Raw genomic sequence first — 20,113 nt, 5'->3', positions numbered from 1 at the left:
CTCCCAACATGTTATTCATGGTTTCACCATATTCACAATGGTTTTTAATAGAAAACAGCAAATAACATATGAAAAAGTTATTTGCGGTTTTTCTGTATTCACGGGTCTGTTAATCCCCTGTCACAGTGAATTCAGAGGGAGAAGTGTATTTGTTTCAAGGCATCAGTAAGTCTGATAACTAAATATCTCTTGGATTCATGTAATATTAATAATAATAATTTATTTCTTATATACCGCCAAAGCCATGGTGGTTCGAAGCGGTTTACAATAAGAGGAGCTGGACAATCAGCGACATAGTTACAATGTAGATGCAATGAATTCAGCATACAGAATATGAGAGATAGTGAATTACAAATTCTTAGGTGACAAATCGGTTGAACAGTTTCGTTTTTACTAATTTTCTAAAACTAAAATAGGATGAGGAGTGCGTGATAATGTTACCCAGCCAGTCATTCAGTTTACCTGCCTGGAAGGCTAGAGTTCTGTCCAGGAATCTTTTGTAACGGCAGGCCTTTATTGTTGGGTGGGTAAACATGTGGATTCTACATGTAGGCCTAATAGTACAACCCAAATTGAAATGGGAAACCAGGTACATTGGGGCCAAACCAAAGATTGATTTGTAACAGAGACAAGAAAATTTAAATAAAACTCTTACCTCGAGGGGTAGCCAATGAAGTTTTTGATAATAGGGACTTATGTGTTCCCATTTTTTTAAACCGAAAATCAGACGTACTGCCGAATTTTGAATAATTTGGAGTTTTTGAAGGGTTTTCTTGAAAGATCCCAAATACTAGCTCAAAACGTCTTAGAAAATCTCATCAATTATTTACTTTGCCATCAGCCAAGGGTTGTAAATTTAAAAGATTCCATCAGTGCCTTTTGTCCTTTCAAGCAGCATCAAGGGATTAGGACTTGAATCATTTAAATATGTCCTCTGATACCTATCACTAATTCCGATGGTCTTTAAAAACGTATCTTTTTATCAAATCCTTTGGAAATTAAGAAAGTTCTTCTCATTGTATTCATTTTGTATACATTTTTGTCTTTCTATGAACTGTATAGAATTTAATGGTTTTGCGGTATAAAAATGAGTTTTATATTATGTTATGTTATTTAATCTGTTATTCTATACCAGTTTAGAATTAGCACAGCATGCTGAATCTAAGTTTGGCTCCCAGTTATAGAATTGCCATCTATCTGTATAGTGCTACCGAAAATCATGGCTACTGCTAAAGGCAGAATGTATACCAAATAAATTGAATAAAGGTTTTAGTAGCTGGACAACGTTCACACCTCATATATCAAAAACTCTCAGGCTACACACTTACAATAACGCAACATATGAAAAATAATATAGACAAAGAACAACGGAGAAAAATGAACCTCAATTGTGAGGGGCCAGGACTACACAAGTACCTGGACCCATTCACATCATCACGGGTTCATAAAAAAACTCCGTGTACATTTAAATAATTCTCATTCATACGTTTTATCAAAAACTCTTTTCTCTATTTTTCAAACTTTTTTATGTGTGTGAACCTAGTCAGTAGTATTACTTATCAATTTTTCAGTGTAAACCAGAACCAAGCTAACTAAAAAATTATTAATGAGGGCAACAGCTCAACTTCACAGGTGTAAATAATTGTAGAAGCCTGAAAATACTGCCATCAATGAGAGCAAAAAACGTTCACTCATCTGGAAAAAAAGATGGTTCTGACGATTCTTCAAGTCGTGTCCCAACAGAAAAGTCCTTCTGTTTCTCCTACAAGGCTACTTCAGGGGAGTATTCCATTATCCAGAATTTTCACCTCTACCAATATAGTCCATATAAAGCTGGCTCCTCTCCAAAATGGTTCTGGGACTGTGAGACGCGCCCGGCTCGAACAAAAAGCCGAACGAACCGGGCGTCATGACGTCATCACGAAAAACGTGATGCGTGATAAGCTAAACACCAGCCAATCCAAAATCTCCAATTCTGATCTACCAGCTTCAAAATATATCACAAAAACAGAAACAAAAACAGACCCAAGGATGAAACTCTTCATAAAAATGGTTGCCATTCGTGTACAGTATTTAAGCCTTCAGGTTCTAATGTTTGTAACCGATTGATCCACTGCTGTTCTTTCTGCCACAGTACTTTTCTAGTATCGCCTCTCCTCAAAGATGTAATTAATTTTTCTATTACATAGCACTTCAGATTTTCAAACTTATGATTTTGTTGAACACAATGAGTGACTATAGGAGCCGTTAATTTGCTAGTATTCAGGCAACTTTTATGTTCTGTCATTCTTACTGTCAACGTTCGTGATGTTTGGCCCACGTATAGCAAGTCACATGGGCACTGAAGAATATATATAATGTTTGTAGATTGACATGTGGAAGTGTGACGTAAATTATAGCTCTTACCATTTTTCGGATTAATAAACATAGAAGTAGTAACCATAATGTTACAATTGGAACAGTGGCCACAAGGACCATGTCCAAGTGCCATCTCCATATTCTGTGGATCAAAATGTTCTTTAGATGTGTGACATAACCAGTCACTTAAATTTCTGTTTCTTGATTGAGAGAAAATAAATTTCTTTTCAGCAAAACATGAAAGAGTTTTCAATAATGGTAAATGTTTTTTGTATTTACTAATAATCTGCTGAGACATGCGAGTTTGTTTTATAACGCATGGAATTAATTTTTCTTCTACTTGAGGTCTACTATATTCCAATAATGCTTCTCTCGGATTATGCAAAGCTCTTTTTTTTGCTTTTTTGACCACATTATGAGGATAGTCCCTGGTGATTAACCTTTGTTCCAAAATTTTAGCTTCTTGTATAAATATCTCTTTGGTATTACATATCCGACGATATCTTAGAAACTGAGCAAAAGGAATACTAGTTTTTAAATGAGCAGGATGCATACTGTCAAATTTTAATAAAGTGTTTTTTATCAGTATCTTTACGATAAATAGATGTTTCAAATCCATGATCTCTCTTCTGTATTAAAACATCCAAGAAGCTGATCTTATCCATGCTTGAAGACATAGTAAATTTAATAGATCGGTGACATTGATTGATTAACCTTTCAAAATCTTGTAGTTGTTGCAAAGTACCTGACCATATCATAAAAATATCGTCAATAAAGCGCCACCATTGAACTGCATATTGAAATTCAGGGAGTATGTAAATGAAAGACTCTTCAAACCATGACATGTAAAGATTGGCTATAGTTGGTGCAAATGAAGCACCCATTGCAATACCCGACAGTTGTTTATAAAACTCTCCATTGAAGATAAAGTAGTTATTTTGTAAAGCAACAGCACTTAATTCTTTCAAGAACTGTGTAACATTATTATTCCTATTAGGAAGAGTATTCCATAAAGTTTCAAGTACTGTAAGGGCTTCTTCTTGCGGAATGTTCGTATAAAGTGAACAGACATCAAATGTCACTAAAATATAATTTGTGGGTACTGCCCCTTGTAAATCATTTAACATTTTTAAAAAATGTGTGGTATCTTGTATATATGATTTTATATTCTTCAAGAAGCCGCACAATTTTTTATCAATATATTTACTCGTTTTTTCCAACAGAGAGTCTCGAGCTGATACTATGGGGCGGCCCGGGGGGCATTGAACATTTTTGTGTACCTTAGGTAGAAGATAAAATATAGGTATCTTAAAATGTTGTGGGGTCAAAAAGCTGAATTCTTTTTTTGTTAATAAACCCTGTTTTATTGCTTTAGAACAAATTTCCCCAATCGTTGTAAAAATTTCTAAAGAGGGATCATGTTGTAATTTTAAATAAACTTCTTCATTGAGCAATTGGGCATTAGCTTCAGCAATATATAACTCTAACCCCCACACCACCACTGCACCCCCTTTGTCGGCTCTTCTAATAACAACTGTAGGGTCTTTACTTAGATGTTGTAAAGCAGTCCATTCTTTAAACGACAAATTATATGATCTTTTCTGAATCCTAGCCCTTTCTTCAACATCTTTAAGTTCCTGAATCATTAGATTTTTAAAGGCTTGTATTATTGGGTTTACAGGGCCCGGAGGATTCCATGTAGATTTAGGTCGAACACAGGACAAATCAGTCTCAGAACTAGAGTGCTCATGAAAAAATGAACATAGATTTAGCCTACGAAGAAATTTTTCTAAATCTATCTGCGCTTGAAAGGAGTTATGGGCTACCATGGGTACAAAAGTCAACCCTTTAGATAATAAAGTAGTCTCCTCTGCAGTCAATGTTCTATTAGATATATTTATTACAGTTAACTCCGTTTCTTTTGTAGTCGGGCTCGCGACCGTCCCCGATATGTCCCTCTGCCTCTTCTTCCTCCTCTTATTTGACCTAAATCTTGTCTGTTGTGGCCCTGATCCCCATCCTGATCTTCTGATGTAGAAGTGCCTTCACTATTTAGATTCTCTGAGGATTCACCCGATGTAGTAAATCTAACACTCTTCTGTTTGTAATTAGTGTTCATCCATCTATACACATATCCGGTTTGATAATCTTTCTCATCCCTTTGGAGCTTCTTTAACTTATTCGTTCTTGTTTCCCTACGAAACTTGTCCATTTTTGAATTCGAATCAGCTAATTTATTATCAAAGTCCACATTTTTACGTGCTTCCTTCAAAAGATCCTCATGTTTTGTTTTAATCTCTTGAATCTTAATTTGTAAGGTCTTAATTAATAATAACATCAGATCTAAGGAGCAACGATTTAAAATCTGATTCCAAGTTAACACAAAATCGTTATTATCTGTGAACATTTGTGGTGCTGTTCTCATTCTTAGGCCCCTTGGAATGATTTCATGTTTACAATATTCCACTAGACTTGCGCTTTGTAATTCCATTTGGATTATTTGTTTCATTAATTTCTCAATGTCTAACCATGCTATGTCTGTGTCATGTGCTTCTAAATTGGTCGATAACGCTGGTGCTTGCAAAATCTCAGTCCTTTGACCATCAGAGAAACCAAAGCCGCTTTCCCAGAGCTGTGCCATCGAAAAATCCCAAAAGGACAGAGTTATACAACTAAATATAACAGGGAATTCAATTAAATAAATCAGAATGTATACCAAATAAATTGAATAAAGGTTTTAGTAGCTGGACAACGTTCACACCTCATATATCAAAAACTCTCAGGCTACACACTTACAATAACGCAACATATGAAAAATAATATAGACAAAGAACAACGGAGAAAAATGAACCTCAATTGTGAGGGGCCAGGACTACACAAGTACCTGGACCCATTCACATCATCACGGGTTCATAAAAAAACTCCGTGTACATTTAAATAATTCTCATTCATACGTTTTATCAAAAACTCTTTTCTCTATTTTTCAAACTTTTTTATGTGTGTGAACCTAGTCAGTAGTATTACTTATCAATTTTTCAGTGTAAACCAGAACCAAGCTAACTAAAAAATTATTAATGAGGGCAACAGCTCAACTTCACAGGTGTAAATAATTGTAGAAGCCTGAAAATACTGCCATCAATGAGAGCAAAAAACGTTCACTCATCTGGAAAAAAAGATGGTTCTGACGATTCTTCAAGTCGTGTCCCAACAGAAAAGTCCTTCTGTTTCTCCTACAAGGCTACTTCAGGGGAGTATTCCATTATCCAGAATTTTCACCTCTACCAATATAGTCCATATAAAGCTGGCTCCTCTCCAAAATGGTTCTGGGACTGTGAGACGCGCCCGGCTCGAACAAAAAGCCGAACGAACCGGGCGTCATGACGTCATCACGAAAAACGTGATGCGTGATAAGCTAAACACCAGCCAATCCAAAATCTCCAATTCTGATCTACCAGCTTCAAAATATATCACAAAAACAGAAACAAAAACAGACCCAAGGATGAAACTCTTCATAAAAATGGTTGCCATTCGTGTACAGTATTTAAGCCTTCAGGTTCTAATGTTTGTAACCGATTGATCCACTGCTGTTCTTTCTGCCACAGTACTTTTCTAGTATCGCCTCTCCTCAAAGATGTAATTAATTTTTCTATTACATAGCACTTCAGATTTTCAAACTTATGATTTTGTTGAACACAATGAGTGACTATAGGAGCCGTTAATTTGCTAGTATTCAGGCAACTTTTATGTTCTGTCATTCTTACTGTCAACGTTCGTGATGTTTGGCCCACGTATAGCAAGTCACATGGGCACTGAAGAATATATATAATGTTTGTAGATTGACATGTGGAAGTGTGACGTAAATTATAGCTCTTACCATTTTTCGGATTAATAAACATAGAAGTAGTAACCATAATGTTACAATTGGAACAGTGGCCACAAGGACCATGTCCAAGTGCCATCTCCATATTCTGTGGATCAAAATGTTCTTTAGATGTGTGACATAACCAGTCACTTAAATTTCTGTTTCTTGATTGAGAGAAAATAAATTTCTTTTCAGCAAAACATGAAAGAGTTTTCAATAATGGTAAATGTTTTTTGTATTTACTAATAATCTGCTGAGACATGCGAGTTTGTTTTATAACGCATGGAATTAATTTTTCTTCTACTTGAGGTCTACTATATTCCAATAATGCTTCTCTCGGATTATGCAAAGCTCTTTTTTTTGCTTTTTTGACCACATTATGAGGATAGTCCCTGGTGATTAACCTTTGTTCCAAAATTTTAGCTTCTTGTATAAATATCTCTTTGGTATTACATATCCGACGATATCTTAGAAACTGAGCAAAAGGAATACTAGTTTTTAAATGAGCAGGATGCATACTGTCAAATTTTAATAAAGTGTTTTTATCAGTATCTTTACGATAAATAGATGTTTCAAATCCATGATCTCTCTTCTGTATTAAAACATCCAAGAAGCTGATCTTATCCATGCTTGAAGACATAGTAAATTTAATAGATCGGTGACATTGATTGATTAACCTTTCAAAATCTTGTAGTTGTTGCAAAGTACCTGACCATATCATAAAAATATCGTCAATAAAGCGCCACCATTGAACTGCATATTGAAATTCAGGGAGTATGTAAATGAAAGACTCTTCAAACCCGTGATGATGTGAATGGGTCCAGGTACTTGTGTAGTCCTGGCCCCTCACAATTGAGGTTCATTTTTCTCCGTTGTTCTTTGTCTATATTATTTTTCATATGTTGCGTTATTGTAAGTGTGTAGCCTGAGAGTTTTTGATATATGAGGTGTGAACGTTGTCCAGCTACTAAAACCTTTATTCAATTTATTTGGTATACATTCTGATTTATTTAATTGAATTCCCTGTTATATTTAGTTGTATAATACTGCTAAAGGCATACATTCTTTTGAATTTTAGGCCGGTTGGTTTCTGCAGCATTTGATGGCACAATCCAACAGTATTGTGAAAGGGAAGTAAATCATTGTACAACCAAATACATTGTCTAGTGACTAAAGATGCCAGAAAAGATGTCAATCTGAGCAGTTAAAGATAAAAATGGAAGCAGTATTTTCTACTAGATTTTTCCACAAAGCAGAACAGTGAAGTAAGAGTTTGTTTACTGCTCATTATGTCCAATCCACTTGGTGGTTGTGTAATGTGTGTGTAGTGTGTGTGTGTGTAGTGTGTGTGTGTGTGTGTGTGTAGTGTGTGTGTGTGTGTGTAGTGTGTGTGTGTGTGTGTGGTGTGTGTGTGTGTAGTGTGTGTGTGTGTGTGTGTAGTGTGTGTGTGTGTAGTGTGTGTGTGTGTGTGTAGTGTGTGTGTGTGTAGTGTGTGTGTGTGTGTAGTGTGTGTGTGTGTGTGTGTAGTGTGTGTGTGTGTGTGTGTGTGTGTAGTGTGTGTGTGTGTAGTGTGTGTGTGTGTGTGTGTGTGTGTAGTGTGTGTGTGTGTGTGTGTGTGTGTAAAAGATTTGAGAAGGATGAAGAGAAATGACAATAGTTCCATCATCAATATCTAGAGGCTGCCTGCTCTTATGAGGTCCACTGCAGAAAAATCTTGGAAGTGCTTAGAGCAGATATAATTATGCTACAGGCCTGTCCGTGATAATAATTGGCACCCAAAAGCTCCAGGCTAGAGAATGACATGGGGACAATTTTTCCCTGTCCCCGCAGGAACTCAATTTCCCCGTCCCATCCCCTTGAGCTTGTCACTGTCTCTGTCCCATTCCCGTAAGCTCTGCCTTAACCGCACAAGCCTCAAACACTTATGATTTTAAAGTGTTTGAAGCTTGTGCAGATGAGGACAGAGCTTGCAGGAATGGGGCAGGGACAGGAAAAGAACCCAACGGGACAGGAAAATGAGTTCCTGCGGGGACGGGGAGAAATTTGTCCCCGTGTTATTTTCTACTCCAGGCCCTTCAGAATGTGCTGCTCCCATCTTGAGTTTTCAGCCCCATTCCCAACATTATCATCTTATGCCTCTGAACTATCACTTTTCCAGTTACAAGATATCAGAGAAAGGGCGGGACCGCTGGAAGAGGAAGCAGCGCAGCAGGGCTCAGAGAAGGGGCAGGACCGCCGGCAGAGGAAGCAGCTAGGCTCACTGGCATCCGGAAACAAGGTAGACAGCTTCTCCATGGGGGAGGGGGGAGACTGTGGGGGTGCGAGCGGTCCATCGGGGTGGGAGTGTGAGCAGTGGGGGTGCGAGCGGTCCTTCCGGATGATGAATTGGGGGGGGGGGGGGCATCAGGCTTTCAGGGTGGGGACAGGACTTCAAGGGGGAGAGGAGAGTCGGGGTGGCCGAAAGTAGAGTCGGGGGTGGCCAGAGGAGAGTCAGGGCAGCCAGAGGAGAGTCGGGGCGGCATGCGCGGTATACCCGTGAGCGCGGTATATAAAAATTTCTTTACATAAATTTGTGTTTCCCGCGCGCTATACCCGTGTGTGCGTTTTACACGGGTGCGCGTTATCTACGTGAAAATATGGTAGTTTTCACCAAAATAAACATTTAATCTAGGGGGAGCCACAGGTTCTCATGCTCATGGATGATCTGGACAGACAAGAACCACCTTGGCTTCCAGCACCTTTAAATTAGTGCTTAAATGATGTGATCTCAGGTCACCTTTTCTACAAAATGATCATTTAATCCATGCTACTAGCTAAGACTTATCACTCCTCAGAAATTCACTTTTCAATAAAAGAACTCAAAAATGTAAACGCCATCACTTTTTGCATTGTGAATACAAAAAAGATAATCCTGTTATTAACCAATTCAGTTTGGGTTTTAAAGGATGAACAGATTTTCTCACAAATGGCTTTGATTTTGCATGGGGAACGATTGGGAGTTAAGACCCAGTTTGGGTTTTCTATTCTTAGTTTTGAACTGTAGCTTTGTCCAAAATGGTGATGCCAGAGCCAGAGAGAATGTAACCTGGGATCCTGAAGGCCACATAGATAATGTATTTCCTGAAGGATAATTCCTTCTGGAGACAGACCCTATGGGTCCTCCATTCTGATCTTCACCAAGGTACTTATATTATATTTGTCATATGTTTGTTATCATTTGTATGTTTATTTTAATGTCTATATTGTACTAGTATCCACCTAGAATCTTATGATTGGCAGATTAAAAATTATGTCCAATAAAATAAATAAATGAAAATAAATACCTGCCTTAGAAGCCTCATGGAGGAATTGCTCTCAGTTGCTCTAGGAGGCAACATATCTATTTCTAACCCCTCATGACTCACCGTTTGATCGGTAAGTGGAGGAAGGACAATGGTCTTCTCCATCGTGTTCATGACTAGCTTCCAAAGTTCCTTCAGTACTCGCTTCAACACAGTCTTCTCACAAATCTTGGCAAATAGGGTTAGGCTAGGAAAAGACAGACAGCAAGAATGCAATTAGACACCCCAAACACAATCTCTGTAACCCAGGACTACACTAATGGGAGAGGATTCATTGAACACCTGAAATATAATCCCAGGACAACTGGATCATAGACAGAGTGATGCTCGGTCTAGTGCTCCAGTGGGGTAATAAGGGTAGGAGATGCCCCCCATGTGTCCTCCTCCCCAGGCCCCCGCTCCTTCCTGTCCCCCACTCCACATTCATGCTCTCCCTTCCATCCCCCGCACCTCTATATCTTCGCCAGCATGAGTGGCTTTTCTCCAGCATGCTCCTCGTGCCAGCACTGGATTTCCCTCTGAGGTCTCTTCCTGGCCCTGTGACCCAGAAGTGATTCAAAGGGTAACCAAGCTGGAGCAAGCAGCAAGCAGGAGAAGTTGCTTGCGCTAGCGAAGATATACAGAGGTTCAGGTGGGGGGAGGGTTGGCATGAGCATGGCCTGGTGTGGCGGGGCGGAGAGGTGCTGGTGCCCCAATGACATGGCACCCGGGGCAGTCCACCCCCTGCCCCTCCCCTTATGATGTCACTGTAGTGCTCCATAATAAACCTACTGCACTTAGAAAAGGATAGTCAGATTCCTGCATTCTTAATCTCAAATCAGTACAATACAATCTAGTACAGTGTTTCTCAACTCAGTCCTCGCCAGTCAGGTTTTCAGAAAATCCACAATGAATATGCACAAACTTGATCTGCATACACTACCTCCATTATATTCATGTTTTTTTCATGCATATTCATTGTGAATATCCTGAAAACCTGATTGGCAAGGAGGTACTCCACCAGGACCGAGTTGAGAAACACTGATCTAGTACATGCTCCCTCGCAAATTTGTGGTCGGCAGTTTGCGGTCCCGGTCATTCGTGGTATTTTCTGACCGTGAACCGTTGACCAGGAGAGGGCAGCTGGAGAGGCAGGAGAGAGCAGCCGGAGCACCGGCGAGTGAAGGAAATCACTCGCTGTATGCTCCGACTGCCTCTTCCTGTACTAAAGTCGGGCCTCACCAATCAGGAGCCGACTTTAGTGCAGGAAGAGGTGGTCAGAGCATACAGTGAGTGATTTCCTTCACTCGCCGGCGCTCCGGCTGCTCTCTCCTGTCTCTCCCGCTGCCCTCTCCAGTCTCCCCCACGAAAAACTGTATTCGCGGTTTTTCATGATTCGCGGGGGTTCCTGGAATGGAACCCCCCGCGAATATTAGGGGAGTTCTGTACAAGCACAGAGCTTTGAGATAGAAAGACCTCATCGTATCTCCTTAAAATGACTCAACTTCTGCAGAGCAAATTTCACTGGTAACCAGCTCAGTGGCATAGTAAGGGGAAGCAGCGCCCGGGCCATAAACTTCTCCGGCATGAGCAGCATGCTGCCCACATCGGTGTCGGCTCCCCTTTGATGTCACTTCTTAGGCGCGGGTCCCGAAAGTGATTTCAGAGAGAGTGCCAAAAAGGTACAGGAGAAGGCAAGCGGTGCGCACAGCACGGAGAGGAGTGGGTGGGTGAGCGGGGCAGAGAGGAAGAGGGGTGCCGCCGCGCCCTTAGGAAGACCGCACCCGGGGCAGATCGCACTTCCCTTACTACACCACTGAACCAGCTGTACTAGACACAAGTCTAAAGACACTACCACCCGAGCCACAACTGGTGCAGAAATTCTGATCACAGCTTAAAAATACTCTAAAATGCATTTTCCAGATCTTTTTTCCCCATTTTCATGCTCCCTTCCACACACTACACACACTCCTACTTGCTGTCCAGAAGGTCCATGATGGGTTGAAGGACATTGTCAGCATCTTGTGCCACACTGCTGCATGCGCTGGCAGGAACACTGCCTGTCCCCTTCACCTGGCTCAGGATGTCTCCCATCTGCTTCACACAGTCCTTAATGTGAGGCTGGAAGCTGGAAATACACACACAGGAACTTAAGACCACGACGTCACCAAGCAGAAAAGCATAAGATTGAGGAACCTTTCTCGGATTATTCCTGAACTTTAAAAATAAGGTACACATCTCTTTACCTAGCTATCACCCCACATAAACTGCTGTACACACTCACAAACATCCTCCACTTTACGGGGGAGAATCTTAGAAAGATTATTCTGCATGGAAGTCTATTTTACATGTGGAAATTGTGTAGAAATTACAAGATAGCTGTGCTGGATCTAAGTCTTCCTGGGAGCATAGTTTACGTGGAGGGGCAGAGTGGTAATGTATGGGTGCATTTTGTTACTATAACAAGGTAAAGCGACCACTCTCCACTTATCCTCTATAATAAAACCCTTACCCGTGCATGCGCTGTTGAAACGGCTTGAACCTTGCTGCCGTGATTTCTGCTTCCGTGCCACATTCGATTTAGGCGTGTGGGGCGGCTTGCGGCACGTGGAGCGGCTTGTGGCACGTGGGGCAGAAGGAGGCAGAAGAAAGAGAGTGCAACTGTGTCATTCGGCGGTTTCCGCATGCGGCAGTTTCCCAATCAGTAGGAGCCTGCGGCGGTTTAAACATTGCTTTTCTTCACTGAAGACCACCCCAAAAACCAGATAAAAGGTAAAATTAAGGGAGAAAGGCTACTGCTGGACAGGGGGAACAGGGAAGGGAAGCTGCTGGACAGGAGGAAGGTAAAAGGAAGGGAGAAGGGCTGCTGCTGGACAGAGGGAGCAGGGAAGAAGTGCTGCTGGACAGGGGGAGGTTAAAGGAAGGGAGAAGGGCTACTGCTGCACAGGGGAGCAGGGAAGGGAAGCTGCTGGACAGGAGGAAGGTAAAAGGAAGGGAGAAGGGCTGCTCCTGGACAGGGGGAGCAGGGAAGAAGTGCTGCTGGACAGGGGGGAGGTAAAAGGAAGGGAGAAGGGCTATTGCTGGACAGGGGGAGCAGGGAAGAGGTGCTGCTGGACAGGGGGGAGGTAAAAGGAAGGGAGAAGGACCACTGCTGGACATGGGGAGCAGGGAAGAGGTGCTGCTGGACAGGGGGGAGGTAAAAGGAAGGGAGAAGGGCTACTGCTGGACAGGGGGGAGCAGGGAAGGGGTGCTGCTGGACAGTGGGGAGGTAAAAGGAAGGGAGAAGGGCTGCTGCTGGACATGGGGAGCAGGTAAGAGGTGCTGCTGGACAGGGGGGAGGTAAAAGAAAAGGAGAAGACTTACTGCTGGACAGGGGACGCAGGGAAGAGGTGCTGCTGGACAGTGGGGAGGTAAAAGGAAGGGAGAAGGCCTATTGCTGGACAGGGGGAGCAGGGAAGAGGTGCTGCTGGATAGGGGGGAGGTAAAAGGAAGGGAGAAGGGCTACTGCTGGACAGGGGGAGCAGGCAAGGGGTGGTGGTGGACAGCCGAGGAAAGAGAGAGACAGAAAGAAAGAAAGACAGACTGACAGAAAGCGGCCAAGGAGAGAGAGAGAAAGAAAGACAGACACACACATCTATTCTAGTACCCGTTAATGTAACGGGCTTAAAGACTAGTACAGTGGTGCCTCACATAACGAACTTAATCCGTTCCAGGAGCAAGTTTGTTATGTGAAACGTTCGTTGTGTGAAACGCGTTTTCCCATAAGAATACATGTAAAACAAAATAATTCGTTCTGCAGCCCTGTTTTCCCATAAGAATACATGTAAAACAAAATAATTCGTTCTGCAGCCCTACATTTCCCTCCCTCCACCTCACCTTATATGCAGAGTTTGCCAGCTTTCTTTTTCACCCAGCCGCACGCTTTCAAAAAGCTGTGCACACGCAGCTGCTGAAGTTGATCAATGTTCTCCTCTCCTGCAACTTCCGGTTTCCGGTTGCGTCAGAGGAGAAGATTGAACAACAGAGCATGCGCGCATGTGCTGCTCTTTGAAAGTGTGTGGCTGGCCGAAAAAGAAAGCCGGAAAACTCGGCATCTAAGGTAAGGTGGAGGGAGATGATGGAACACTGCATTCAGACAGGAGGGTGCTGCTGTTCCCGGCTCACATTAGGAAGCGGCGAGAGTAGTTCCGCCCCCCCCCGGGCCACTTCGTTGTGTGAAACGAAGTTCGTTATAGGGAGCAAGACAAAAAGTACGTTATGCGCAGCGTTCGCTGTACGAGGCGTCCGTTATGCGAGGCACCACTGTATATAATAAGACATTCCAACCGAGCTATCACCAAAAGATGAAAGAAAAAGTCTCAGGTTTCAGGTCAGCATACATATTAAGCTCTACCAACCTCTACATCATCGGCATAAAAACTTTCGTCTTCTTGGCAAGCACCGGGTAAAGACAAAAGTTGAAAAGACAGAAAAATGGAAAAACATGAAAAACCCCACTTCCGACAAATAAAGCTAAACTCTAGTCCTTTTAATTGAAGCCAGCGTTTCATGGTAAACAGTCACTTCTTCAGGGCAACTGGACTTCTATCATTGCTGAACTGATTGTTCCATAAGAACATAAGAAACGCCTTCACCGGATCAGACCGAGGTCCATCTAGTCCGGCGATCCGCACAAGCGGCGGCCCATTTAGGTACTCCTTTATGGAGCCCCGGATTTACTGTATCCCTCAATATGATATGCAAGAAGGTATGCATCCAACTTGCACTTGAATCCCAGTACAGTAGTCTCCTCCACAACCTCCCCCGGGAGTGCATTCCAAGCATCCACCACGCGCTGTGTGAAAGAAAACTTCCTGACATTTGTCCTGAACCTGCTGCCACTCAGTTTCAGGCTATGATCTCTTGTCACATGTGAAAATGTCAGTAATGCTGCTTCTTGGTCTATTTTATCAAATCCTTTTAATATTTTGAAAGTCTCAATCAAATCCCCTCTCAGTCTTCTCTTCTCAAGGGTAAACAGTCCCAGCTTCCTGAGTCGATCTTTGTAGCTCATATGTTCCATTCCTTTAATAAGTTTCGTGGCTCGCCTCTGCACTCTCTCTAGCAGAGTTATATCCTTTTAAGGTATGGAGACCAGTGTTGGACACAGTATTCCAAGTGCGGTCTGACCATTGTTCTATAAAGTGGCATTATAACATCTTCCGATCTACTCGTAATCCCCTTCTTAATTATGCCCAACATCCTATTTGCTTTCTTCGCCGCTGCCGCAAACTGTGCCGATGGCTTTAGGATACTGTCAATCAGTACCCCCAAATCCCTTTCCTGTTCGCATTTTTCCAACTTGACCCCCAACATCTTATACTCATTTCCTTGTTTTTCTTTCCTAGATGCATCACCTTGCATTTGTTTATGTTAAAGTTCATCTGCCACTTTATCGCCCACGTTTCTAGCTGGTTCAGATCTTTCTGGAGGTCCTCGCAGTCCCTTTGAGAGCCAACCGCCCGACATAGTTTTGTATCATCAGCAAACTTTATTATATTGCATGTCGTTTCCTCTTCCAGGTCGTTTATAAAAATATTGAACAAGATAGGCCCAAGAACTGAGCCCTGGGGCACGCCGCTGGTCACTTTCTCCCAGTCCAAGAATTTCCCATTTATGCTAACCCTTTGCCTTCTGTTTTCAAGCCATTTGCCGATCCATCTGTGTACTTCTCCTCCTATTCCATGGCTTAGTAGTTTCTTCATAAGCCTTGCATGAGGGACTTTGTCAAACACTTTCTGAAAGTCCAAGTAAATTATATCCACAGGTTCTCCACTATCCAGTTTTTTGTTCACTATCTCAAAGAATTGTAGTAAATTTGTCAGACATGATTTCCCTTTCCTGAAGCCGTGCTGACTAGCCCTTATTAGATTGTGGTCCTCCAAGTGTTGTACAATGTTCTCCTTAATTAGTGTTTCAATTATCTTCCCAGGAACCGATGTGAGGCTCACAGGTCGGTAGTTTCCTGGCTCCCCTCTTGATCCTTTTTTGAAAATTGGGATGACATTTGCTATCCTCCAGTCTTCTGGTATTTGCCCAGTTTTTATTGACATGTTAGCTACGGTTTGTAGCAGTTCGCCAATTTCCTCCTTAAGTTCCTTTAATACTCTCGGGTGAATTCCATCCGGTCCAGGGGATTTGTCACTTTTTAATTTGTCAATCTGAAAATAAATCATATCCAACGTCACATTCACTGTTGTTAGGCTTTCCTCTGTGCCTCCGGTGAATATCTTCCCTGTGTCTGGCATTATTGAAGTGTCCTCATTTGTGAAGACTGAGGCAAAGAATGAATTTAACCTATCCGCAACCTGTTTGTCCTCTTTAATTGACCTTTCCTTCCTTGATCGTCGAGAGGGCCCACTGCCTCTCTTGATGGTTTCCTTCCTTTTATATATCTAAAAAAGGGCTTGAAGTTTTTGTCTTCCTGCGCTATCTTCACCTCATAGACTTTTTTGGCGTCTCTTACCGCTTTATGACACTTTTTTTGGTCATTTTTGTGACAGTTCCAGGCTTCCATCGTTTTTTCTCTTTTCCATTTTATATATGAGTTCCTCTTCTCCCTCACTGCGTCTTTTACCTCTTTGGATAACCATGCTGGTTCACCTTTGTTTTTTTTACGCCGTCCTTTGGATAACCTCGGAATGTGTAGATTCTGTGCTTCTGTGATGGTATTTTTCAGTAGAGACCATGCTTGTTCAACTGTTTGGATGCCTGCTATGCCCTTCCTGAGCCGTTTCCTAACCATAGTTCTCATGCTGTCGTAATTTCCTTTTTTATAGTTAAAGGTCGTGGTTTCAGTCTTGATTGGTTTCCCCTTTCCGATGCCAATGGTAAAATTGATCATATTGTGATCGCTTGTCCCTAGAGGGACTGTAACTTCTACATCAGCTGCCCTTCCAGCAATACCATTTATGACCAAGTCAAGAATTGCATTTCCTCTTGTAGATTCTCCTACCATTTGTTCAAGGAAGCAATCATCTAACATTTCAAGGAATTTTAACTCCTTGCCGCGGTTTGATGTTGCCAATTTCCAGTTGATCCCCGGAAAGTTGAAGTCCCCCATGATCGTTGTATTTCCCGATTTACTTTTCCGAGTAATTTCCTCTATCATTTCTTTATCTGTCTCCTCGGTCTGTCCCGGGGGTCGATAATAAAGTCCAATTTGTAAGTCTGCTTCTTTTCGTCCAGGAATCTTTATCCAGAGTGACTCTAGTTCACCATTTGTTTCTGTATCTCCTTCTCTAACAGACTCTATTTCCTCTTGGACATACAGGGCAATACCTCCCCCTTTTTGCCCAATCCTATCTCTTCTGTATAGTTTATATCCTTTCAATGCCGTGTCCCATTCGTTCTCTTCATTCCACCATGTTTCTGTTATTCCTATGATATCGAGTTGTTCTCTTCTAGCTAATTCCTCCAGCTCGCCCATTTTGTTTCCTAAGCTTCTGGCATTTGTGTACATACATATTTTATAGTGTTATTTTAGTGAATTATTTTGCCTTTTTTGTTTTTCCAACTTCCTTTTGTATTTTCCCTGTATGTTCTTTCTTTACTATAAAAAATGTATTTCATCCCCTCTTACCTTTTGTTTATATTATAATTAATTTAGTGTATGTAATGTTTTTGTTTCCTAATGAATGTATATTTTACTGTACATCACTTAGAAATCCGATTAAGCGATTAAACAAGCCAACTAATAAACTTGAAACTTGATAAACTTGATACATCTAAATCGTGTTAATTTACTGGATTTACTAGTCCTCACATCCTTTTGTGTATCCATTTGATCATTTTCATCGGCTCTTGTAGTATCTTCATATTCTTGCCCTATATCAGTGTGTTTGCTTGAAGGTACCTCCACAGGATATCCTGGTGTCCGGGCCATCGACCGGTTGTCAACTGTTGGCTCTCCCCAGATCTTTAGTTTAAAGCCTTCTCAATGGACTTCTTTATGTTCTCAGCCTTTATGTTCTCAGCTCCCTGTTTGGCGAGGTGTAGTCCGTCCTTTCTATAGAACCTGCTTCTTCCCCAGAATGTTGTCCATTTTCGCACGAAGTCAAAACCCTCCTCATCGCTCCATCGCCTCATCCAGGCGTTCACAGCCCTCAATTCATCCTGTCTCCTTGCGTCCGCTCTCGGTACCGGAAGGATTTCCGAGAAAGCCACCTTCACCTCCCTGACCTTCAACTTCCTTCCAAGTGAGCGAAGCTGGTCCTTCATTCCCTCCCTTCCCGTCTTACAAGGAGAAGAGTAGTTGCTTTACATTGCTATAGTTGTTTAGTTCCTCCACACCTTGTTTTTGTAATTTTGGTGTGCATTTTATATAATAGTATGACTTAAATATCATATAATCCACTCAATTAGAGGGGTACATTTTACATTCATATAATATGTTAATCAATTATTCTTCAGGGAAAATGGCCTCAGAGTTGGAGCACTACGCAAAGTCTTTTCATCGACTAGTGTTATCAGCGTAGTTACAATCCATGTTTTTGCTCCATAATCCAGTCATTGGCCAAAAACCTGATTTTCTAGTATTGTTTCACTCATTTAATATGATTTTAGTTGGGGCTTTTTTTGTTTTGTGCTATTTCTTAATTTTGTTGATTTAAACTGTGTATGTAAACCTGCACTCTGCCTAGAAGTGGACGATAGAGCAGAATACAAATATTAAACTAAAAAAAACTAATAAATCCAACTATAAGCCTCAATTATTTGCATACAATGCAAAATCCCTCTCACTTTTAATTCCCCATGTTCAGTCTCTCTGCATCGAGTGCTACCCTTGATTTAACCACCCAAATGTTCACTCCGTCCTTTCGGTATTCCCACTTCTCTTTTCATCTTTTTTTTTCTTTTTCTTTATTCTTGCATACCTTCCCTAATTGTGCTTTAGTAATAATTTTACATTTTACTTTCCAAGGATCTTGTGTAAACCCAAAATTAAGCTGCCCTATATAAAATGTAAATGGTTAGTTTTGAACACAGGGACTTCATGTACAAGCTTCCTGAATATTTATTTTAACCTCACACACCTTGTTGCAAAGATTCCACTCAACTCATCCAAGACACTGTTGAGTTTCACCTGCAGTTTCTTTAAGATGTCGCTGGCTTCTGAATCCAACTGAAAAGTTAAAAGTAAAAAGGTCTTTACAAGAACATCAGAGGAGAGACGGCTTTCAATAGAGGAAGCATGTGACTGGGACACTACGACAGCCTACTGATAACTGGGGGAATCAATTCTGTGAAACATAATGATGATAATGCTGGTGGTGATTTATTGATTTTATATACCACTTATCACAACAGATCATTAAAGTATTTTATAATAATAAGTAAAATGATAATCATATCACAACAAAACAATAAAAAAATTACAACCATAATACGTAATATACAGGTTGATATTCAAAGTGATTTAACTGTCCAGAAACGACTCCTGACCAGTTAAAACTTTTGTTCAGGGTTAACTGGCCATATTCAGTGGCACTTAACTGGATAGTGCTGCTGAAAATATCTGGTTAGCATCCAACCCAACTTTATGATTTCTAATGCTTAAGAACAATTGTTGGGTATAAGGGAGGGGGATATTTGATGTGAGTTAGAATTTGATGGTATATTAAGTGATGTTAAACTATAAAATGATTGTTTTTTATGTTACACTTGTTGAAAGTTTTAAAAATGAATAAAGAAATTCAGTGCTGAAGCATAATCCAGCTTTGAATTTCCAGGGATAACGTTGGCAGCAGTAGGCAAAATACTGATGGTCACTGGTTGAATATCGAGCCTGTAGTAAATAAAAAAAGAATTACACAACTAATAACATCAGCATATAGATCAGCAGCAATCTTAGTTTCATCTAAGGTTGGATTAGAGTGTCTAAAATTATTCACTCTAACATTAGGAATCTAGCTACATCCTCAAGAAATTCCACTGCAAGAACAGAATCTTCTTTTCATCTGGTCTAATTGCTAGGTTCTGAGGATGGTGACCTCGAATGATTACAACAGAAGGATGACACTACTGACCTCCTTCCCTCCCATGGCTTCAAACATCTTTTCCAGCTGGACCCGAAGCTGCTGAATATTATTCATGAGAATGCAGGGCTGCAAAAGACCAAGACAGATGGTCAATTATCAGAGGACAATAAACATGCCTCACCTCAAAATCCTTTGTGTGCCTGCTCCCAGTAACAAGGCAAGGGGAAAGTAAGGTGGATGGCTGGTGGATTTGGGATTCCTACTATCCCGATTCTGCTTTCATGGATGGTTAATGAACCACCAATTGTTTATTTTGACTTGAACATCATCATTATACGAACTCTATTGTGATACGGTGTTCTGCATTAAGAATCAGATCCCTGAGGCAGGCCTCATGGCCGAAACACGTGTCAGGTCTTGATTGTGAATAAAGATATTGAGCACCATAGGGTGCCTCTTTTGTGTTCTTTTGTTCTACCGTGACAAGGTCAAATCTCCTGTTTGGGTGTATCACCTCATAATACAATCAGGGTGCTTTACTGAGGATTTCACTA

General features: G+C 41.2%; 1 protein-coding gene across 1 annotated transcript in view; it reads right to left on the bottom strand.

Annotated features, from left to right (window-relative positions):
* Positions 1-20,113, bottom strand: part of UNC13A (unc-13 homolog A) — a 286,301-nt gene that overhangs the window by 55,910 nt on the left and 210,278 nt on the right. The window contains exons 33-36 of the mRNA XM_033955982.1: positions 19,608-19,685; positions 18,615-18,703; positions 11,516-11,668; positions 9,625-9,748 (exon numbers count right to left, since the gene is read on the bottom strand). Of these exons, the coding sequence (XP_033811873.1) occupies positions 9,625-9,748; positions 11,516-11,668; positions 18,615-18,703; positions 19,608-19,685 (444 nt within the window). The remainder of the gene's footprint in view (positions 1-9,624; positions 9,749-11,515; positions 11,669-18,614; positions 18,704-19,607; positions 19,686-20,113) is intronic.

Source organism: Geotrypetes seraphini, chromosome 8, assembly GCF_902459505.1.
Source record: "Geotrypetes seraphini chromosome 8, aGeoSer1.1, whole genome shotgun sequence".
Classification (NCBI taxonomy): domain Eukaryota; kingdom Metazoa; phylum Chordata; class Amphibia; order Gymnophiona; family Dermophiidae; genus Geotrypetes; species Geotrypetes seraphini.
The sequence above is the reverse complement of the archived record's forward strand: the minus strand, read 5'-3'. Positions and strand labels throughout refer to the sequence as shown.